At 45.6% G+C, this 23995-nt stretch overlaps 1 protein-coding gene across 2 annotated transcripts in view; it reads right to left on the minus strand.

Moving 5' to 3' along the window:
- Positions 1-23995, minus strand: part of LOC149462253 (E3 ubiquitin-protein ligase RNF14-like) — a 44182-nt gene that overhangs the window by 14400 nt on the left and 5787 nt on the right. The window contains exons 2-6 of one of the 2 annotated variants that reach the window (XM_089677189.1): positions 21962-22208; positions 19512-19672; positions 14473-14624; positions 8838-9341; positions 4795-5023 (exon numbers count right to left, since the gene is read on the minus strand). In XM_089677189.1, the coding sequence (XP_089533315.1) occupies positions 4795-5023; positions 8838-9341; positions 14473-14624; positions 19512-19665 (1039 nt within the window). In that variant the 5' untranslated portion in view covers positions 19666-19672; positions 21962-22208. The remainder of the gene's footprint in view (positions 1-4794; positions 5024-8837; positions 9342-14472; positions 14625-19511; positions 19673-21961; positions 22209-23995) is intronic. The other variant, XM_089677190.1, reaches the window with a different exon arrangement.

The following is a 23995-nucleotide window of genomic DNA, read 5'->3' on the forward strand; positions in this document are numbered from 1 at the left end:
GAATGTGTAGCGTTCAGAAGGTTGCATCACTACAATTCGAGTCAACTTTGCTGTGGTTGTGAATGTAAACACCCCCTGCCTATTGCAACTTAATGGGGGTGGTTGGCGGGCGGCAGAAATGTAGATCAACCGTGCATTTTTGCTTCCTAAGGCCTTGTTCACACAGGGCATACTACAGGGAGGTATTCCGTTCACACACATGCAGGCAGTCCCATTGATATCAATTGGGACACAGAGGCTGCACGGGAATGCACAGGTGCCCCATGCATTCCTGTGCAGACAATCCCATTCATGTCAATTGAGACACAGCGGCTGCATGGACAGAGCCACTGCTCCCAATTGCATGTCTGCGTGGGTGTGTAAGGGATTTCCGCCAAGAAGAATCGCGATCGGAAGTGCGCATGCACGCAGAAATGCATGATCACACACACGAACGGCAAAGATTGGCGCCAGAAGGTCTATTTAAGGAGTGCCTCTGCTCATGTTCAGTGCTGACTGGTGTTCAGCTCCCCTGTGTCCTGCTTGTTCCTGTATGATTCCTTTGTTGCTGACCCGGCTTGTTCCTGACCTGACTCTGATTGCTCTCCTGATTGATACTGGTTCCTGACTTGGGCTCTGCTCCTGACCTTGGCTTTCCTTCTGATTCTGTACCGTGCTGCCCGACTGTTGATGACCCTCGCTTATTCCATGACACTGCTCCTGTCTCTTGTCCTCACTACCTGCCTTGCTCTGGTACACGCCTGGCAATCTACAAGACCTGCTCTGCCTACTACTACTGTGCCAAAATCAGAGGATCATCAGCCTTCCAAGGTATTCATCTGCAAGAGCTGCAAACAACAACTACTGGCACTCTTTTTCCCCTGGGTCCTAGACTCTCTCTGTTCCAACTCCAGCGGGGTCAGGACTAGTGACACAAGTGAGGCCGACCTCGTCATTTCAGTCTCCCATCAGGTACGTGACCGGGTGCATGTCTCTGAAGTCACACTGTCTGAGTTTGGGACCATGCACCTACACCCGCACATGTCAAATCTGTCCTTGCAGTCCCTGTGTTCCAACTGGCATGAATAGGACTGCCTGCACAGGGATGCACAGAACACCTGTGAATCCCCATGTGGGTAAACACGGCCCTCCATATGGCCTTCCATGGGTGTACGCTTTAGTACACCCCATGTGAACGAGACCTTAGTAGAAATTTTGTAAGTTATGCTGTGTATGTATACAAATAAAGACTTTAGGACCTTAAAAATCAGTAGTAAATTCTTTGTATTCTACTGGTCCTATGCCTATGCTTTCAGAAAATATATGGTTCGGAGGGTCTTTTACAAACTCTGAAAGCTGTAAGTGAAAAAATAAAACCTCCATATTATAGAGAAATTTGGTTACTTACAGTTTTACAAACGTTCAGTTTTCACCATTTTGCAAAAAAAGGCGCAATTTAAAATGTACAAGTATTTGTTATTTATTAACTCACTACAGGTTCTGACGAGTCCTTTAAAATTAGAACAGCTTCTTTTTATTCTACAGATCATTTGCTTTCAGAAAATATATGGTTTGGTGGGTCATTTATAAACTGTGAAAGCTGTTAAATGAAAAGCTACAGATTTTTCAAGAAATTTGATTTACATTTCCGCGTACGATCAGTTTTAACCACTGCGCAAAAAGGCGCAATTTAAAATTTTCAAATATTTGTTTTTTTTTAATTAACTCAGTACAGGTTAAGATTCTGTATTTAGTAGGAATTTAGCAGGAATTTTGTAAAAAATTGCTGTGTTTGTATCTGCTAATAATGATTTTAGTGTATATTTAGCAAAAATATTGTTTTGACAAACATTTGCACATGTATCATGGGGCTCTAAAAATTATTAGCACCTTTATTTATTCTACTGGTTATGTGCTGTCAGAAAATGTATGGATCGGGATCTTTTACAAACTCTGAAAGCTGTAAGGGAAAAAAAAAAAAAAACTATGTAAAAATTGCAAAAATGGTCTGGCCACTTGAGTTTAAGAGTGGAGAGCAGGGCCTGGAAATGAAGTGGTTAAATTAAACTTGTAAATTGTCACAGTTGGTCAGTTCGGTTCTGCGGTCTAATGCAATTCTTAGGCTTGAAAAATTCAGGGGCCGTTGAATATTGCATTATTTATTTTGCCCGTATTAAATAGTTTCAATATATGAATAATGAATCCACTTGAAATATTGAAAACTAATATATAGCAATCTTTCGAGAAAACTGCAAAAGTTTTCCAATCCACCCAGACCAATGAATATACGAAACAAATTTTGATGATGCAAAATAAGTTCTGAAAAGGACTTAGTTCAACAATATGAATATGACAAAATTAAATACGAATGCATCTGAAACTAAACAAATTTCTGGCATGCACATGTCTACCCTCCACAAGTTCCACTGTGCTATGTGGGCAATGGGCTTGAGGGCTGGATAACACACAGAGAAGAACGTGGATCAGAACGGAGGTGCAACTTGTTGGGTAGCTGCAGTCTAGTGTGGCAAGCAATGAACACCCAGAGTTCTGTTTTCTAGAAATGATATATTATAAAAAGAGTTCAAACAGACCTGAAGGGAAGAATCGTCATCCAGTGACACTTACAACTTTTTATGGAGAGACAGCGGCCTGGAGACCCAAGGATGCTGATGGTGTCTGCCACGAGGGGCGGAAAGTGGCCGGGCTGGTTCAGCCCAAAGGGGAACCTTCCTGATGAGGTAGAAGTACTCCCTACTCCTGCAGAACCTTTCTGCAATGCTCAGCTCTATCCCTGGCAGACCAGAAACCTGTCCCTACACCAGCCACTGTCATAAAGTGTGCCAAACCCTGGGGTCAGAGTCATAAATAGACTCTGCCTGATGCAAGATGGTCACTGGGGTCATATGGGGCATGAGCGTCCAACTGGATTCCTGGCCCCTGTGCCCGAGAAAATCATAGAGAAACTCAGTTTCTCTCAACTTCCTCCTCCATCTGCATTGTCATTGCAGTCGAGCGCCACCTGAAATGGAGATAACAGACTACACCTACTTACAAACTACTTACTGTAAGATCAGAGAGAGCATCATAAAGGAAATGATACACTGAGTGATGGAACAGCAAAGACTGCAGGAGAACTAGAAAACAGTGGGTGATGAGCAAGAGTGGAGAGAGGGTTGCCAGACGGCAGGTAAACTACCAAAAAATGGGCACTGAATGTATATCTAAAGTCAAGGTGCTTTGGTTTTGGATACAGTGGAGAAGAGTTAAGATCTCTGTCAAGTTTCTATTGCCATCTGTATACCCTCAGGGAGATTCTCCCTTTTTACCTGTTATGGTGACCATCAGAAGGTGATGGGAAATCAAAAACATTGTAGTTGTCACTGGTACGGTTCTGGTGACAACGACTTAAGAGCGGATTCTGATCACATGAAGAAAGATCCTCCCATTTCATTTTATGTCTCCAGGATTTGACGTAGAAAGCCCAACAGAAACACACCTGATAGGCTTATTATTTGCACTTCAATATGGAGATAGGCCAGAAATCTTAAGGTCTGAGCACATGTAGAGAATTGTGGCATAGAAACCTCAGCCATAAGGATGGGAAAGTAAGAGCAGAGATCCTAAAAGTAAATGAGGTAGAGACACAATGAAGGGCCACAGCCACATCTTAAGCCCTAGAATCCAGCACCACCAACTCAAGAGAAGAACAAAACATATTGGAAAGAAGATGAGACATTTGGGTGTAGCTATAAGAGTCAGGATGCCAGGGGATAAGCCAGGGAAGACTGGCTCAAAGGCCTGGCATTCTTGTCAATACCCAGCATGGTCATTTGCAGTGCATGAATAGTGATTCACAGCGCATGGATATTCTTTCACGGCGCAGGATTGCGCACACCGATGCATGCCACGTTTGGTAGATCTTGGCACCCTCTGGCCTTTATAAGGATGAAAGTTGCTAACAGGCTTTGCTGACTGGTCTTCAGCTCTCTGTTGCCCATGTTACCCCTGTGCTTATGCTCCTGATTACCTGTTACTGACCCACATGGCTTCTGGACTACTCCTGGTTCTGACCTCATCTCGTTTCACAGATCTGCCTCTGCCTGCTTCCCGTGTATGACCTCGGCTAGCCCCTGACTATGCTCCTGATCTCTCTGCTGCAGACTTTGATCTTCTGACCCTGGCATTCATCCCTGACCAAGGGCAGACTGACCATCTGGGAAACTCGGGCACTGCCCAAGGGCCCGGGGTCAGTAGGGGGCCCCATGAAATGCCCTTGGTACTCATTTCATAGGCTTTTTTTGAGTTTGGGCAAGGACACAGGGGCCCATGATCCCCTATTGCCCGGGGGCCCCATGAGTTGTCAGTCTGCTCCTGTCCCTGACTTTGTCTCCTGTCTTGCCTGCCTGCTGTGAGATGCCTTCTCCTGTATCTGGCTGCATGATCCAGTATTCACCTGAAGGACCAGCTACCCTCATCGCCTGGTTCCCATCCGTAGAAGTTTCACGGCTAGAGCACTACCTGTCTTCAGAAAAGTGGCAATCTCTTCTTCTTTGGGCTAAGCATCTCTTGTTCCCTTCCTCAGGGGTGTGGAGCACTGAGCAGGAAAAAGAGCCCTCTCGTCAGTTCGGCCTCAAGACCAGATATGTGACACAGGAGAGGGTGTCTGTGTAAATAGATGGCTATTTTGTATGGTAGAAGGGTCATTTCATCTAGCTATTCACTAGGGTAAGACCTATGCTAACATGGCACTGTCAGAATAGAGAATAATAAAAAGAAATTTGAATAATTGTTACTAAACCAGCATAGACTTACATTCTGGTTCATTACATTTGGAGACTCCATGATAGGTCATCATACAAAGGGTACAAAAAGCATACTGACAGCTTGAGCAAATACCCATTGTGCCACCTGGTTCTTGCATTACAGGAGTCTGACAGCTCAGACGAGGGCAATAGACCACATCGGTCATCAATTCCAAAGTAGACTTCAACAGGAGACGATCATAGCGGCTGAACAATTCTTCTCCAACCAGCTTCCTTACCTGTAAAGTACACAAATTTACACTTTTATGGATATTAATATCAACTGTTTATGGACTCTACATTTACATTATTCACAGAATAATAAAGCCCAAATCTAGGCATGTGGGTTGGATGAGCCAGGTTGTGGGTGGGGTCACTCACCCGTGCACATGGGGTACTTTCGGATGTGTGATCGCACTCATCAATGCCACATGAGGTAGCGTTCAGGTGAAATTAACTTCGCTATGGCACTCCAGCTTAGAGATGAGCCATGTAAGTAGTAAACGTACAGAGTCCTTCTAATGTATTGTTCCTTGTCCTTACACACCTTGCCATTAAATGTAACATTTAGGAGGGGCATCGGGGAGCCCATACCCTCTCTACCAGTAAAGCATTCCTCTGCCACCTCAGTCCCTGTAACAGAATGGGGTCCCGCCAAGCACCTGCATGGACCCATGTGTGCTCTTCATTAACTCTTTACTCTTTCCCATACCATGCAGGTAGGCCTATGGTCTCCATATCGTAGGTTCAGTCCTGAACTGAAGGATCCCTGATCCCTCGCTACCAGAGTACTTTGCACCCACTACAGGTACCACAATAACAACTGTCTGTTGTACACTTTGCACTAGTTTTGTTACTTATAGCAACTGCATTCCTCCTCCAACTTGTCTTGCTGTGTTAACCTTTAGTAGTGGTCTTGTTTCATACCCCAAATGTACCTTACTGACCCAAGTTCTTTTCATATGCCAGGAACCTTCATGCGTCCCTTTAAAGTAACTTCAGACCAGGCTTAGAACAGCTTAGAATGTGGCATTCTCTGGTATCTGGTGGCTTCAGGTGGACTGCAGGGTACTGCAGTCCCCCTCCGTAGCTTCATAGCATCTTGATCAAGCAGGGGCCCTCTCACCCAGCCTTTCCCCCTTTTTGTATTTATCACAGGGTGGGAAAGTTGGCTCAAAAAGCTCAAGAATGGAGCTCAAACGTTTAATTAAAGCTCAAAAATGGAGCTCAAGCACTTAACTCCTTCCCCAGCCTAGTCCATTTCTAGAAAAGTTCATAACGTGGCGTTCTCTGGGGCATCTGGTGTCTTCAGGTGGACTGCTGGGTGCTGCAGTCCCCCTCCGTAGCTTCACAGTATCCTGATCAAGCAGGGGACCTCGCACCCAGCCTTTCCCCCTTTTTGTATTTATCACAGGGTGGGTAGGCTGGTTTCTAAAAGCCCAGGAAAGGAGCTCAAACACTTAATTCCTTCCCTAGCCTGTGCCAGCTGTATGTCTAACAAAAAAATTACCTTTGCAGCAGTACCCCCTAGTTTTAGCAGTGTTACTGGTCCCTCACAGCCTCCAGATGCTTCATCCAGCAGTGTCACAATGATGTAGTGCAGGGCCAATAACCCTGCATTGCATGTGAGGACATTAAAGAACAGCTCAGAGCGGAGGAGGCCTTCCAAAATGTGGAATAGAGTAAGTATTACACTTTTACTTCTACTCCTGTAACTATCGAACATTTAACCCTTACAGTGTGGGAAAGGAGGGTGGGCTTCCTTACCGCTGGTGATCATTTCGAAAAAAATGCTCCTTTCTTTGGTGGTTATTGAGAAGAATTTTCCTTAGAATGGTATCCAGTGGGAAGAATACTCCTTCAAATGGTGGACAATGGTAAGAATGTATATACAGCTAAAAAGTTCATGGATGTCAGTGATTAAGTTTAAAATTGCTGACTGCTCAAAGAGCCCCTAGCAACTTCTGAAGGAACCCTAGGGATTCTACAGAACCCTGGTTGAGAAAGGCTGTCCTAGAGCATTCACAGCATGGTCAGAATGGAGCCATATAGCAACACTCCTGTGAACTAAGGCTTACTGTGCCTTAAATCCCTTACTAGACTACCCACCAGCAGAAATTTACAGAGTGTGCTGAATTCTCCATTGCAGAGCTAATCAAGGAAGTTACAGGACACGTGATACAGTGACAGTTCTCTATGCATCCATTGTGCTTGGCTATGATCCTTTCTTTGGTGGTTATTGAGAAGAATGCTCCTTAGAATGGTATCCAGAGGGAAGAATACTCCTTCAATTGGTGGCCAATGGGAAGAATGTATGTACAGCTAAAAAGATCATGGATGTCAGTGATTAAGTTTGAAATTGCTGACTGCTCAAGGAACCCCTAGAAACTTCTGAAGGAACCCTAGAGATTCCACAGAACCCTGGCTGAGAAAGGCTGTCCTAGAGCATTCACAGGGTGGTGAGAATGGAACCTGTGTAGCAATACTCATGTGAACTAAGGCTTACTGTGCCCTAAATTCCTTACTAGACCACCCTCCAGGAGTAAATTACAGAGAGTGCTAAATTCTCCATTATAGAACTGCCCAAGGAAGTTTAAAAAGCTATAAATGTGCCTCAAAAAAGAAAATAGACAATACAGAACGGTACCATCATCCAATCTTGCTGTCCTAGAGCATTCACAGTGTGGTCAGAATCAGGGGCGGACTGACAACTCATGGGGCCCCCGGGCAATAGGGGATCATGGGGCCCCTGTGTCCTTGCCCAAACTCAAAAAAGCCTATGAAAAAGGTACCAGGGGCATCTCATGGGGCCCCCTACTGACCCCGGGCCTTCGGGCAGTGCCCGAGTTTCCAAATGGTAAGTCTGCCCCTAGTCAGAATGGAGCCTGCATAACAGCACTCATGTGAACTAAGGCTTACTGTGCCTTAAATCCCTTACTAGACTACCCACCAGCAGAAATTTACAGAGTGTGCTGAATTCTCCATTGCAGAGCTAATCAAGGCAGTTACAGGACACATGATACAGTGACAGTTCTCTATGCATCCATTGTGCTTGGCTATGATCCTTTCTTTGGTGGTTATTGAGAAGAATGCTCCTTAGAATGGTATCCAGTGGGAAGAATGCTCCTTCAATTGGTGGCCAATGGGAAGAATGTATGTACAGCTAAAAAGATCATGGATGTCAGTGATTAAGTTTGAAATTGCTGACTGCTCAAGGAACCCCTAGAAACTTCTGAAGGAACCCTAGGGATTCCACAGAACCCTGGCTGAGAAAGGCTGTCCTAGAGCATTCACAGGGTGGTGAGAATGGAGCCATGTAGCAACACTCATGTGAACTAAGGCTTACTGTGCCCTAAATTCCTTACTAGACCACCCTCCAGGAGTAGATTACAGAAAGTGCTGAATTCTCCATTATAGAGCTGCCCAAGGAAGTTTAAAAAGCTATAAATGTGCCTCCAAAAAGAAAATAGACAATACATCATCCAATCTTTGGTGGTTATTGAGAAGAATGCTCCTTAGCAGGGACGGACTGACCATTACAGCACTCGGGCACTGCCCGAGGGCCCAGGTTCAGTAGGGGGCCCCATGAGATGCCCCTGGTACCTTTCATTGGCTTTTTCATAGGCTTTTTTGGGTGTGGGTGAGGACACAGGGGCTCCATGATCCCTTATTGCCCGGGGGACCCATGAGTTGTCAGTCCACCCCTGCTCCTTAGAATGGCATTCAGTGGTAAGAATACTCCTTCAATTGGTGGTCAGTGGGAAGAATGTATATACAGCTAAAAAGACTTTAAGGAAGTTACAAATACAGTGACATTTCTCTATGAATCCATTGTGCTTGGTCATATGACCATAGACCACATGGCCAAACACAAGAAACAAATGGGTGGGCATCATTGCACCAGTCCTGCTACTTCTATTCAGCACCACATCTTGAATTTTTCTATTCATTGGGCTTTAGTGACCAGTCCCAGCTTATAAGCCACCAATAATTGGTGTCTGCATGGTTAGGTAAATATGAAGCCTGAAAAAAATGAAATGAACAAGAGGTTACCTGGGCAGGTGAAGCGACTGACGTGCACTTGGGCTCCGGACAATTAAGTGCACGGACCTGTCCATCTCTGATTTGAATTTCAAAATAGTCCCTCAGGCAGCTATCACAGTACACATGGCTGCAGTCCTTAAAATACGTACAATGGCTGCCTAGCTTCTCAGAGAAACATATATTGCATAGGAACGGTTTGCTGTCAAAACATTTCTTCTGTTGGCTCTCATCAAAGTCCAATATGTGTCTGATGAGGTCATACACTGATAAGACATCTTGTATAGCCCGTCTGTCAACCGTTTCCTCTTCAGGCGTGGCAGCGGCAATGCAGAGGCTCGCTTCCTCTTCGACCTGCTTCAATGTTCCATTATCGGTAAACTGGATCTCATAAGGTGATCTTATATTTAAGTACTCAAGGGTTTCTTCTTTAAGAAACTGCATCCAAGCAAACAAAACGACACTTCCCCTGTTCTCCTCCCATAGAACGTCTAACCGCTGGCACATAAGCGTAAGCTGAAATATTGAGTGCAAAAGGGTTAGAATGTAAAAATAAAAGGATTTATTGCTAAATTCATTCTACATATAATCCACTTGTTCCTGGACGATGGACATTCACCTCCCTGGCGGTCTGATTATTTCAGATTTTTGATGCTGAAAGCGGTACCATTATTTTGCGTGGAAATATGTATTTTTTTTTATTGTAGGCCTGTAATTTTTAGGAATAACTCACTGAAATCTGTCCGAACAAGAGTCTAGTAAACATCCCGGGGAGGATAAAATTTAAAACACAAAATCATAAATTATAATTTAATAAATAATCATAAAAAATAATAATATAATATTTAATTCAATAATATAATCAAACCGAAAACACTGAAATTTGATATATAGCGCCAAGTTCGCACATCGCTGAGCAAAGTCGCAAAATCGTTTTCAGTGTCTGATGAGGAATTTCCCCCACAAATCATTATCACTCAATTCTGCAAGTGGTTCTGATTTACTATCGCTGTTCTCTAGCCGGTCTAAACCCGATTTTGACCTAAAGGGACGCTTTTTGGACGCCATGGACGTTTCTCAGTTTCCAGGCAGAAAGAACAGTAAAAATGCAGGCAGGGCGCCGGACAAAGCACTCGGGACAAAATGTATGTGAAATGGGTTGAAACAGCAATGTTTTACTATGAAAAATGTGTTTTGAAAAAAATGACATTTTTTAAAATTTTAAAATTTCCCGCCGCCGGCGGCACCCGTACGTCCCGACGTCACAGGGACTGGAACACAGAAGCCAGATGCCGGCATCGGCCGGAGGAGATGGCCGGGGACGCTGTAGGGGACACATCGCGGGAGTGCAGGACAAGGTAAGCTCTGCAGGGACTCCCTATGCAGCGCCGCAGTGTATTCCCGAGTGTAGCTCGGGGTTACCGCTTTTGGCACTGACATTTTACCCCGAGCTACACTCGGGAATACCGCTAGGGAGGTTAAAGGCTTTACATATCTTTAAAGTGGTTGCAAACCTCAGACATGAGATCGGAACACAGCACATTTCTATAGTGCAGGGGTGGGCAACTGTGGCCCTCCAGCTGTTGTAGAACTACAAGGCCCATGAGGCTTGCAAAACTGACAGTTACAAGCATGACTCCCAAAGGCAGAGGCATGATGGGACTTGTAGTTCACCAACAGCTGGAAGGCCACAGTTGCCCACCCCTGCTATAGTGTTTACTTATCTCTCTCCAAACCACATAGGGGTTGATTTACTAAAGGCAATTAGACTGTGCACTCTGCAAGTGCAGTTGCTCCAGAGCTTAGTAAATGAGCAGAAGCTCTGCTGACTTCCATCATCCAATCATGTGCAAGCAAAAATGCTGTTTTATTTTTTCTTTTCCTTGCACGTGATTGGGTATTCTTGGCAAAGGGAAGCAAAGTGCACAGTCTAATTGCCTTTAGTAAATCAACCTCTAAGTGTCATTTCTCTATGCTGCCTAGTTCATCTGTGATCTGCATGAGTCACTTCTCACATGTTTTCCTGAAGCCAAGAGCTACAAAGGTGACAGGGGAGTTATCACCAGCACACAGTTTGTGATTAACAACCACAGCTCTGTTTCTGTGTGCTGTGTGGAGGGGGGGGGGGTGTCCCTTCCCTCCAATCAGCTATCAGAGCTCATGTACAATGTGCAACTGGAACTCCCGCCTCCGGCTTGCTTTGTGGGTCTGTGGAAAATCCTTTTCATCTCTGAATTTCACAAGGATGTAAAAGACAAAGGAATGCAGGTAAACAGGTACAACTTATGTAGGAGGATTTGTTTCATCTCTATGTATCACCTGAAGCCAGTCACTTCACCGGATATATGGAAGGGTTTACCACAACTTTAATGCCTTTAAGGGAGATGAGCAGGGATTATGGAGATGAGGACAGAGAGAGGTGAGGATAGGTTATGGAAATGAGGATCAGGTGAGATGGGAATGGGATTATGGAAATGAAAATGGGGGAGGAGATGAGAAGGGATTATGGAGAAAAGATTGGAGGAGGGAGATGAGGAGGGGTTATGGAGAAAAGATTGGAGGAGGGAGATGAGGAGAGGTTATGGAGAAATGATTGGAGGAGGGAGATGAGGAGGGGTTATGGAGAAAAGATTGGAGGAGGGAGACGAGGAGGGGTTATGGAAAAAAGATTGGAGGAGGGAGATGAGGAGGGGTTATGGAGAAAAGATTGGAGGAGGGAGATGAGGAGGGGTTATAGAAATGAAGACGGAGAGAGATGAGGATCGGTTATAAAAATGAGGATCAGGAGAGATGGGAATGGGATTATGGAGATGAAAATGGGGGAGGAGATGAGCAGGGGTTATGGAGAAAAGATTGGAGGAGGGAGATGAGGAGGGGTTATGGAGAAAAGATTGGAGGAGAGAGATGAGGAGGGGTTATGGAGAAATGATTGGAGGAGGGAGATGAGGAGGGGTTATGGAGAAATGATTGGAGGAGGGAGATGAGGAGGGGTTATGGAGAAATGATTGGAGGAGGGAGCTGAGGAGGGGTTATGTAGAAAAGATTGGAGGAGGGAGCTGAGGAGGGGTTATGGAGAAAATATTGAAGGAAGGAGATGAGCAGGGGTTATGGAGAAAAGATTGGAGGAGGGAACTGAGGAGGGGTTATGGAGAAAATATTGGAGGAGGGAGATGAGCAGGGGTTATGAAGAAAAGATTGGAGGAGGGAGCTGAGGAGGGGTTATGGAGAAAAGATTGGAGGAGGGAGCTGAGGAGGGGTTATGGAGAAAAGATTGGAGGAGGGAGCTGAGGAGGGGTTATGGAGAAAAGATTGGAGGAGGGAGATGAGGAGGGGTTATGGAGAAAAGATTGGAGGAGGGAGATGAGGAGGGGTTATGGAGAAAAGATTGGAGGAGGGAGATGAGGAGGGGTTATGGAGAAAAGATTGGAGGAGGGAGATGAGGAGGGGTTATGGAGAAAAGATTGGAGGAGGGAGATGAGGAGGGGTTATGGAGAAAAGATTGGAGGAGGGAGATGAGGAGGGGTTATGGAGAAAAGATTGGAGGAGGGAGATGAGGGGGGATTATGGAGAAATGATTGGAGGAGGGAGGTGAGGAGGGGTTATGCAGATGCAAATGGGGGGAGGAGATGAGGAGAGGTCTGTGTCCTTTGTCATGCATCAGAAATGAAGAAGGCAGGGCTGACACCATGTGCTGCCATGTCAAAGAGGAAGGTAGGAGCACACTTTATTCTCAGAAGGTTTCAAACTGATCCCAGATACAAGCTGAATGCACCATCTGCCCATCCACACAGGTTCTAGCTTTCAAAGTTCTTCCATTAAATTCAACACATAAAGCCCGACTCCACATGGTATTGATCCTGCCTGGTGAAAAGTTGTTCTTACTTGGTGAAGCCAAGTATACTCACCTGAGTCGTCCCCATCCAGGTCCCTCGCTGACACCATTTCTGCGCCACCAGTTACCCTTCACCATCCGGTTCAATTCACTCTCATTGGTCCAAGGTCAAATCTCAACTCTCTTCTGGATCCTTAGAGAACCCCTCTGGACAGTCAATGGGAATCGTCTATATCATGCAACCAGTGTTATGGACACCCAGAAGAAAGACCCATGCAAGAAGTAAACCAAGAAGAGAAGGACCCAGAGACCAAATGATTAAGGTAAGAGAAAATGGAGATTTAGGTTTATTCTTAACTCGGCAATCAGAGAAAGGATGGGAACTGGAGTTGGACTTCAAAGACCAAAAGGATCTCACCCTTCCCCACCCCAGATACCTACCTACCTGAATCTGACAGTCATGAGGATGAGTTACAGAGATGATGATGGTTGGAGATGATGAGGGGTTATACAGATGAATATGGGGGAGAGGAAGGAAGAGCAAAAAACACAGCTCCAGGTCAGACCTCTCTTCCACTACTCCTCAAACACTGTCAGGTGCTGGCCCTGTACGCAGCAGAATTCATAAGGCAAGAAAACATCCGATGGCCACACATCTGAAATGCCCGTAGCGGATAAGAAAGAATGAAAAATAGCGCAGGGCATACATGACTAGGCCCCAGAGTGGTGAAGGGGAACGGAAAGGGTTAAAGTTAGCTCCAGGGGGTTGGGATTTGAGTGTGGGGTTATCTGGTTGGCAGAGGTGGAGTGTAGGTGGGGTCTGTGGCACCTTAGGGTGGGGGGGTTCTGTTGAGGGGGCATCAGTGGAGCTGGACGTGAGGAAGGATCAGAGCTTCCCTCCCGCCCTCCCTGTTTGTGGGGTATCAGGTCCCTCCCGGGGGGCAGAAAAAGTAAAAAAAAAAAAAAAAAAATTGGGGTTATGTTGGTTCACAGGCGGTTGTTGGTCTTTGGAGGCGGTTCTCATTTTGGAAGGTAAAACAATGGTGTGGGACCCATCGGTGGTATGGGGGGCCCGGTGGACATTCCCAGTTAACCAAGGTTTAACTGGAAGGTGGTGGTGCTGCACTGCGGACGGTATGGTTGTCTCTGAGCTGGTTGGTTGCGGCTGGAGGCCTAGTTTATATGGTTGTCCGCAGGTGCATTTCGGATCGTTGGGGTTGCCTTCGAAGACCAACAACAATTCTTTGGTTTCCGTTATAAGGAACGGCTGTTGTATTTAAAATGTGAGTTGTTAATAAAAGGCCATGTTGGCCATTTTACTCCAAAATGGTGTCATGTTTTTTGTAAAGTAGAATTGGTTAAGGGGTGGGGAGTGGTATGGATCGGTAATGGTGGAAGTAGGAGTGGACAAGCCTATCTCTGGTGCAATAGTCATGATAAAATCTCCTTTTTTACAAAATTCTTTGTATAAACCACTTCCAATAAATGTGGGGAACACAGTACTCCAGTTAACACATTTCACGCTCCATCAGTGCTTAGACATAGCTCATGGGAGAGAAGGAGATGAGTTGAGGTTTGTGTCCTTTGTAATGCATCAGAAATATAGAAGGCAGGGCTGACACCACATGCTTAGGAATTCAGAGTCAAAAATACCCTGTGTTGTCATGTCAAAGAGAAAGGAAGGAAGGAAGGAAGGAAGGAAGGAGGGAGGAGCGAGCACACTAGATTTCTTACACATCAACATTTGTTTTTCTGTACTTGTTGCATGTTTAAAACTATAACACATGGGGATGATTATATGAGTGAATGCTTTACCTGTTCTGGTGAAAGCCAGTTGCAGCTGAGTGTGAAGATGGGGCTCATTGCGGAGGGGTATCCAGGAGGAAGATCAAAGTTCAGGACAATTGGTGGTAGAAAGGAAACTGTGCTCTCAAAGCTTTCCATCATGATGTTTGATGCAGAGTTGGCTAAAGACAATAAAAAATGAAAAGGTTTCATATGAAGGATTTTCCTGTTTGGCCGCAAGTCTGCCTGAAAAAAGGTCAAAAATTTGCAGATCATATACTGTCAAACTATGAATGGTGTAGTGCTCATCCCCAAAAGGGTTTGTTCCCAAAGTTCTTTCCCCAGTAAGTTCACTAGCAGCCATGCACACAGTCTCAGTCACTCTTCTGGCTCAATGATTAGTCTAGGAGTATTGTTTTTTAAAGTTTTATTGAAAACCTGAACTTGGATGGGTGCGGGGCAACTGTGGAATACTTCAGTATTGTTAAATAGTAACTTGAGGACACTGTATTCTTTCCAAAGATTTTTAGCATAGTCCTTGCAGCAGCAAATGGAGTGAAATACACACCCACATGGAAGAAAAATATATTTGAAATATATTTAAAAAATATTCTTACCAAATACATTGACATATATTTGAAATACTACAATTTTGGCCGTATTCAAAAATATATGTTAACCCCTTCCGCCGGCGCCTCCCGGCCCTTTAAGAGTTTCAGACACTGGGAGGCAGGGCGGGTGGGGCGTGGTTTAGGAATCATGTGACCGCCGTGATGCGCCCCGATCGAAAGAGCGGACCGGGACCTTTCCGTGAGTACCACACATGTGTGCTGGGAGCGCGCAGGGCGCGCGCTCTCAGCACATATGTTTTTGCTACATGAACGCAAATGTGCGGCCGTTCGGCGTCTAGGCCCAGATGCCGGGAGGCCACACATTTGGGGTTAAAGTACCTGAAATAAATAAATAAATATCTCAATTTAAAAATATATATATATATATATATATATATATATATATACATACTGTATGTCGAAATGTTTTTTTATATATTACAAAATATATGAAAAATATTTTTAAAAATATATATTTTTAAATATATTCTTCAGATTTTTTTTAACATAAAAAAGTCATTTTAACATATATTTTTACATATATTTGTACATGCATTCCAAAAAATTTTTAAAGACACAGTATATTTAAAAATGTATTTTTTAAAATATTGTTCATATATTTTGTAATAAAAATGCATTTCAACATACAGTATTATATATATATATATATGTATTTTTTTTAATTGAGATATTTATTTATTTATTTCAGGTACTTTAACATATATTTTTACGTATATTTGTAAATGCATTCCAAAATTTTTTCAACATACAGTATTATATATATATATATATATATATATATATATATATATATATATATATATTTTTTTTTTTTTTTTTTTAATTGAGATATTTATTTATTGATTTATTTATTTCAGGTACTGATATAGCGCCGTCAATTTGCGTAGCGCTTTACATATATATTGTACATTCACATCAGTCCCTAACCTATTTTGAAATATATTGAATATGGCCAAATTTGTGGTATTTCAAATATATGTCAACATATTTGGAGAGAATATTTTTAAAATATATTTAAAATAGATTTTTCTTCCATGTGGTCAGGGACATCAGGAACATTTAGTACATGCTGACTTTGATGCAAGAGGGATAGTAGCAGCACAGTCACTGGGATTTCTCACACTGGTCTGTACTTGTAAATCTCCTTGGATAGTTGGATGCCTCCTTCCAATATCAGCCAGACATTTCTCTCGTGAATTCTTCAGACCAGATCCCGAAAAGGAAATCACGAAAGGGCCAACAAAGTTTAGCAGAACATGCCCCCCTAGCTAGCTGGGATATTGGATTAGAAAAAAAAAGAAGCACAGCCAGATTGTCCAGAAGGGCAGCAGCCCTTTAGGCTGGGATCTTCTCCTCCTGGACAAGAACACCTCTGCTCCAGGCCTCAAACTATTTATGCACTCTCCCAGCCACCTACTGGGCACCCTTCCCCAGGGATTGGCTGGGACCAAATACTGTACATATTTTGTTTGCTTATTTGACTCTCCAAGCCAGAACCTTCCAGAAGGCAGGGGGAAGCAGTAAAACCTACAACCAGTGAGACACAGAACAGCCCAAAACAATCACAAGCTGCTTAACTAATTACAGTACAGCTAAAAAAAACTAAATCTAGCTAGCAACCCCCTTCCAGTCCTGACACTTTTCACCCCCTTCCAGTCCAGTCACTTTCACCCCCTTCCAGTCCGGACACTTTCCCCCCCCTACAGTTTGGACACTTTCACCCCCTTCCAGTCCGGACACTTTCACCTCCTTCCAGTCCGGACACTTTCACCTCCTTCCAGTCCGGGCACTTTCCCCCCCTTCCAGTCCGGGCACTTTCCCCCCCTTCCAGTCCGGGCACTTTCCCCCCCTTCCAGTCCGGGCACTTTCCCCCCCTTCCAGTCCGGACACTTTCACCCCATTCCAGTCCGGGCACTGCCCGAGGGCCCGGGGTTAGTAGGGGGCCCCATGTGATGCCCCTGGTACCTTTTTCATAGGCTTTTTTGAGTTTGGGCAAGGACACAAGGGCCCCATGATCTCCTATTGCCCGGGGGCCCCATGAGTTGTCAGTCCGCTCCTGGGAGCTACATCGGGTATCTGATTTCAGCAAATATCCTTCTTCCAGTTACCAGATGTATACATTACCACCATATTTTTCACCTCTTCCAGCTTGATTATCTGTGTTACAAGGAGCAGGCAGTATATACACGGGGAGTGTAGAGAAGGCTGGCTACTGTTCACTATGTGCTTCTTCAGATCGAACTTCCCAGTCTTTGTCACACTAATGCTAGCCATAAATACCTCAAATTTCAGCCGTTCAGCCTTCTGGGTGAACAACAAAAACCTATTACCCCTTCCATGCTATCAGTGTGGATGGAGGAATCTCCAGTTCCAGCATTTGACACAAAGCTCTCAGACACAAAGGTCTTCCTCCAAGGGTAACCAGAACCAACTCAAAGTATGGGCTCCAAAGTGAAAGAGTCTAACGTGCATTGCAATACTGTCACCTAATAAAAGCCAACAGATTTCCCCCTTCATTTCGAATAATGGAATAAAGACTTGGATGGACCCAAACGAATGTGAAAATAGATCAATGTCTAATCTAGTGCAAAACCTCATTTTGGATGAGAATCACAGCAATTGGGACAATGTAACCAGCAGTAGTTAAAAACTGATTTTATTTGCTGCAAATTATATTATCAAGATTTGGGGCTTATAGGGCACTTACTGATCATGTCCTGCGAGCTTTAATGCAGTTGTCAGTGTAGTGACCCCTTACATTGGTGGTCAGTGTTGTGCCCCCTTTACTTTGGTGGTCAGGGTAGTGCCCCTTTTAATGGTGGACAGCATAGTGCCTTAAATTGGTGGTCAGAGTAGTGCCTCCTTTTAATGGTGGACAGCATAGTGCCTCCTTAAATTGGTGGTCAGAGTAATGCCTCCTTTTAATGGTGGACAGCATAGTGCCTCCTTAAATTGGTGGTCAGAGTAGTGCCTCCTTTTAATGGTGGACAGCATAGTGCCTCCTTAAATTGGTGGTTAGGGTAGTGCCCCTTTCATTGGTGGCCAGTGTGTGGGTAGGTGTAGTGATGTGCGGTGGTAGTAATGACACAAAGTCCGGTTACAGACCACTCAAAGCTTGTATTGCAGAGAATGCTCAACTACAAACAACCCACGCCCCCTTTCATTGATGGTTAGTGTAATGCCCCTTTACTTTGGTGGTCAAGGTAGTGCCCCTTTTAATGGTGGACAGCATAGTGCCTCCTTAAATTGGTGGTCAGAGTAGTGCCTCCTTTTAATGGTGGACAGCATAGTACCTCCTTAAATTGGTGGTCAGGGTAGTTCCCCTTTTAATGGTGAACAGCATAGTGCCTCCTTAAATTGGTGGTCAGTTTAGTGCCCCTTTCATTGGTGGGTAGGTGCAGTGTGGTGTGACGGCAGTAATGACACAAAATCCGGTTGCAGACGACTCAAAGCTTGTATTGCAGAGAATGCTCAACTACAAACAACCCAAGTGGAGAGCACTGCATTGGGTAAAACTCACAGCTCAGTGCAAAGATGCAGCGGGTAACATGTACCGACAGAGTCTGTCTCAAGGAAGGAATGCAGACTGGTCAGTCCACTCCCAATGGGGAGGCTTCTGTAGCAGAATTGCATGTCCGTAACCTTGTCCCTACTCACCAGGAATTTTTCCCTGCTGCTAATCACTATCCCTGACAGACCGGTGCTCTTTCTCTACTCTGACCACTCTGCAAAAAAAGGTGCCAAAACCTGGGGGCAGGGACTTATAAAGACTCTTCTGACCAAAGATGGCCACCAGTGGTCACCTGGATGCAGCGTAGCCAACTTGAACAGTGCCTCCTGGTTTCCTCTCCAGGCTGTGGTACCACTCTAGTCGAGCACCATCTCCAGTGGAGAAAGCGGACTGCACCTACAAGGACTTGTAACCTTGAGGTTGTCCATGCTTTTCCACAATTTTTGTTCTCAAGTCCCCTGACACTTCTTTGCTGCTCTCTCTTCTCCATGCTCAATGTGGCATACAGAGACACACAACAGACAGGTGGAGCCCTTTTTTCACCATTTTAGCTGGTTGCTGATGTGATTTCTATATTGTCAGCACCTGTTAATTGATACAGGGGAGTTTAATGACAAATTACAGGAGCACCACCAGCTTGGAATGCAATTATTTCTTACAATTTAGAGAAGGTGCCAATAATTTTGTCTAGTCCATTTTTGGAGTTTTGCGTGGAATGCGTTGGATTCTGCTTTTTGTTTCTCCCCTTTTTTTGTGTCACCAATACAAACAATAGAAATAAACATGAGAATGCCGAAACATTTGTAATTGCAACAATTTTCTGGGCAAAGTAGTGCGTTATCTGACAGAAATGCGGGGGTGCCAATATTTTTGGCCATGACTCTATAAACTAGGCATACGTTATTATATGGGCTTATGTGACTTACATTTAACAGATATTCTAAAGTTTGGTGGAAGTTCCAGACACACTTGGATTTCCCCTCCCGGAGCAGTGTTGGATCTCTTAAACTCATCTTCAGGGTATATACTAGTAAGGGCCAGAAGTTCATCCTCCTGGGCTTCCTGATTCTCACATGACATTGATTATCTGTGGGGGTCATAAAACAGTAAGTTAGTATTTTCAACCACTTGGCTGTTAGTATGAACGCACTATCCATTGCATACCAAACAGTTCACCATCAAATTTAAAGCGCAACTGTGGGCACCATAAAAAAATACCCTTACAGCAGGGGTGTCAAACTGGCGGCCCTCCAGGTGCTGTGAAACTACTACTTGTACAAGGACTTGGGTCATCGTACTGAAGAAGGAAGTTCAGGGTCCTCAAAATTACTACTAAGAGTTACTGGAGTATCCCATAGTTACTCTATTCCTGTCCAAGTTCACGTTCTACATTAAAGCATCAGAAAAGCATGCCCCTAGTCCAGGGGTGTCAAACTGGTGGCCCTCCAGGTGTTGTGAAACTACTACTTGTACAAGGACTTGGGTCATCGTTCTGAAGAAGGAAGTTCAGGGTCCTCAGAATTGCTACTAAGAGTTACTGGAGGCCCTCCAGCTGTTGCAAAACTACGAGTCCCATCATGCCTTTGGGAGTCATGCTTGTAACTCAATCTTGCAATGCCTCCTGGGACTTGTAGTTTGGCAACAGCTGGAGGGCTGCCAGTTTGACACCCATGCCCTAGTCTGTTCACTGAGCCAAAGGAGTGACTGTGACTGTGTGCCTGGCTGCAGGCCAAAATACCTAAGGAACCGTTAATACAGCAGGCTCCTATGGGGATACTGCTACAGTATATTTGGTGTTCTGTCCTGGAGGCTGCTCGCTAACAACCGTGGTTTCCTGTTTGGCAACAGCTTGAGGGCCGTCAGTTTGACCCGCATGCCCTAGTCTGTTCACTGAGCCAAAGGAGTGACTGTGACTGTGTGCCTGGCTGCAGGCCAAAATACCTAAGGGACTGTTAATACAGCAGGCTCCTATGGGGGTACTGCTACAGTATATTTGGTGCTCTGTCCTGGAGGCTGCTCGCTAACAACCATGGTTTCTTGCTGGACCCTTGGAGAAGTCTGCTAAAAATAAATTGAAAAGATGGAGCACCAAACAAGTGCTGAACATTCTGGTGATTGGTTGCAACGTTATACAGTATGTGGTACGTGGTCCTGGAAGCTGCTCACCAACAACCGTTGATCCCTGCTGGACCCTCAGAGACGTTTGCTAAAAAAACTGAAAAGATCTGAGAGCCACATTAGTGCAGAACATTGTGGTGATTTGTTATAAAAAAATATTTGGCTGCCCTGGAGGCTCACCAACAACCATGGTGTCCTGCTAGGGGGGGAAAGTGTCCGGACTGGAAGGGGAGGAAAGTGTCCGGACTGGAAGGGGGGGAAAGTGTCCAGACTGGAAGGGGGGGGAAAGTGTCCAGACTGGAAGGGGGGGAAAGTGTCCAGACTGGAAGGGGGGGAAAGTGTCCAGACTGGAAGGGGGTGAAAGTGTCCAGACTGGAAGGGGGGGAAAGTGTCCGGACTGGAAGGGGGTGAAAGTGTCCGGACTGGAAGGGGAGGAAAGTGTCCGGACTGGAAGGGGGGGAAAGTGTCCGGACTGGAAGTGGGTGGGAAGTGTTCGGACAGGAAGTGGGTGAAAGTGTCTGGACTTTAAGGGGGTGAAAGTGTCCGGACTGGAAGGGGGTGAAAGTGTCCGGACTGGAAGGGGGGGAAAGTGTCCGGACTGGAAGGGGGTGAAAGTGTCCGGACTGGAAGGGGGTGAAAGTGTCCGGACTGGAAGGGGGGGGAAGTGTCCGGACTGGAAGGGGGTGAAAGTGTCCGGACTGGAAGGGGGGGAAAGTGTCCGGACTGGAAGGGGGTGAAAGTGTCCGGACTGGAAGGGGGTGAAAGTGTCCGGACTGGAAGGGGGGGGAAGTGTCCGGACTGGAAGGGGGGGGAAGTGTCCGGACTGGAAGGGGGGGGGAAGTGTCCGGACTGGAAGGGGGGGGAAAGTGTCCGGACTGGAAGTAGGTGAAAGTGTTCGGACAGGAAGGGGAGGGAAGTGTCCGGACCGGAAGGGGGGGGAAGTGTCCGGACTGGAAGGAGGTGAAAGTGTCCGGACTGGAAGGGGGGGGAAGTGTCCGGACTGGAAGGGGGTGAAAGTGTCCGGACTGGAAGGGGGTGAAAGTGTCCGGACTGGAAGGGGGTGAAAGTGTCCGGACTGGAAGGGGGGGGAAGTGTCCGGACTGGAAGGGGGGGGGGAAGTGTCCGGACTGGAAGGGGGGGGGGAAGTGTCCGGACTGGAAGGGGGGGGAAAGTGTCCGGACTGGAAGTGTTTAAGCAAAGACAACGGCACCAAAGGGTTAATGTTCCTTATACACAGGTAGCTAATGCTCCCTCTTACCACTCGTTGATCCAACGCCGGCTTACTGTTCCTTCGTCAGTTCAGAAATCAAAGTCCTTGTGGTGTCGGCTCTGTGAAGGGAGAGCCTCTGGTGACTATTGTAGCTGTCAGCCTTTCTGGTTAGCGATCCCTTCCTCTTATAAACAGAGACACGTGGAGCTTAGCAACGGCGTCGGTGTCACCGCTGGTTCTTCCGGTTCTCATTTCACTGGGTTTCATCAGAGGGATTCCCCGGACCTGGTCAGGGCTGGGGAAAGGTCACAAGACAAAGGCTGTGACAAGCACGCCTTACGACTAATATTAACCCCTTCTTAGCTTCTCCGTTTTGCAGACATACACTTTATAAACCAAATATTCCAAAGTCCGTATCTCCTTTAACCCTTTCACCGCCGGAGCCGTTTTTGCACCTTTTATATTTTCTGAAAGCAGAGAATAGAATGGAGAATACAATAGCGGTAGTTCTAATTTTTTTTTAGGTCACACGCAGGGGCGGACTGACCATTTGGAAACTCGGGCACTGCCCAAGGGCCCGGGGTCTGTAGGGAGATGCCCCTGGTACCTTTCTCATTGGCTTTTTTGGGTTTGGACAAGGACACCGGGGCCCCATGATTCCCTATTGTCCGGGGGCCCCATGAGTTGTCAGTCCGCCCCTGGTCACACAATATTACCGCAAAGGTCTAGGAAACGCAACAGTTCAGTAAAAAATACACTAAAGTGAATTTTAGGGCAAACTAACGCAATAAAGTACCCATGTTTTTGTGGTTAAAATAGGTTGCACCGAGTAAATAGATACCCAACATGTCAAACCTTAAAATTGCATGCACCCTGTGAAACGGTGACAAACTTCAGTACGCTATAATTTCTATAGGTGATGCTTTAGGGCTGGTTCACACCAAAGAAAGTCCAGATGTGTTTCTGCATGCGCGTTTTTGGCGTGTTCCAGTGCGTTTTTGATGCTTTTGAGTTCATTTTTTTCCCCTCTCCTTTTCTTCAATTTAAATAGGCACATGCAGGGGCGGACTGACAACTCATGGGGCCCCCGGGCAATAGGGGATCATGGGGCCCCCGGGCAATAGGGGATCATGGGGCCCCTGTGTCCTTGCCCAAACTCAAAAAAGCCTATAAAAAAGGTACCAGGGGCATCTCATGGGGCCCCCTACTGACCCCCGACCCTCCGGCAGTGCCCAAGTTTCCAAATGCTCGGTCTGCCCCTGGACACATGTGTGTTCCTGTGCGTTTTTGATGCATTTTGCTGTGTCCTAGTACAGTTTTGTGCAGGAAAATGCAGCCTGTTCTACTTTTTTTTTGCAATCGGAATGCACTGGAACTGCGATCACTGATGTGAACTATGACACTGACAGCCATATCACCTACTTTCTGTGCGTTTTGGATGCAGAAAAAAGCAACTGAAACGCATGGAGTGTGAAATGGCCCTTGGGACTGGTTCACACCATAGAAACGCAGTCCAGATGCGTTCCAGATGTGTTTCCACATGCGCGTTTTTGGAGCGTTCCAGTGCGTTTTTGATGCTTTCGAGTTCATGTTTTTCCCCTCTCCTTTTCTTCAATTTAAATAGGCACATGTGTGTTCCAGTGCGTTTTTGATGCATTTTGCTGCATCCCAGTACAGTTCTGTGCAGGAAAAAATTCAGCCTGCTCTACTTTTTTTTCTGCAACCGGAACGCAATGGAACTGCAAGCGTTGATGTGAACTGTGACACTGACAGCCATATCACCTACTTTCTGTGCGTTTTGGATGCCGAAAAAAGCAACTGAAACGCACTGGCCCTGAACCCCGGTTCACACTTCTGCGGTGCGGCATATCGCATGTGATTCGCACAGGAAACTCACTGCATTTCTGTGCAAATCACATGCGAATTCTGTGCGGTGCGATTTGAGCCATAGATTTTGTATGCCTCTAATCATGCCGCATCCGCACTAAAAAAGGCGCAGGACCCTTTTTTTTGGTCCGCACTAGAATCGGATCATATGGGTATTCACACCTATGCGATCCGATTCTGCACATCGCACCGCGT

The sequence above is a fragment of the Staurois parvus genome, unplaced genomic scaffold (genome assembly GCF_062004578.1).
Source record: "Staurois parvus isolate SC_StPar_1 unplaced genomic scaffold, SC_StPar_1.0 ptg000179l, whole genome shotgun sequence".
NCBI classification, from domain to species: Eukaryota; Metazoa; Chordata; class Amphibia; order Anura; family Ranidae; genus Staurois; species Staurois parvus.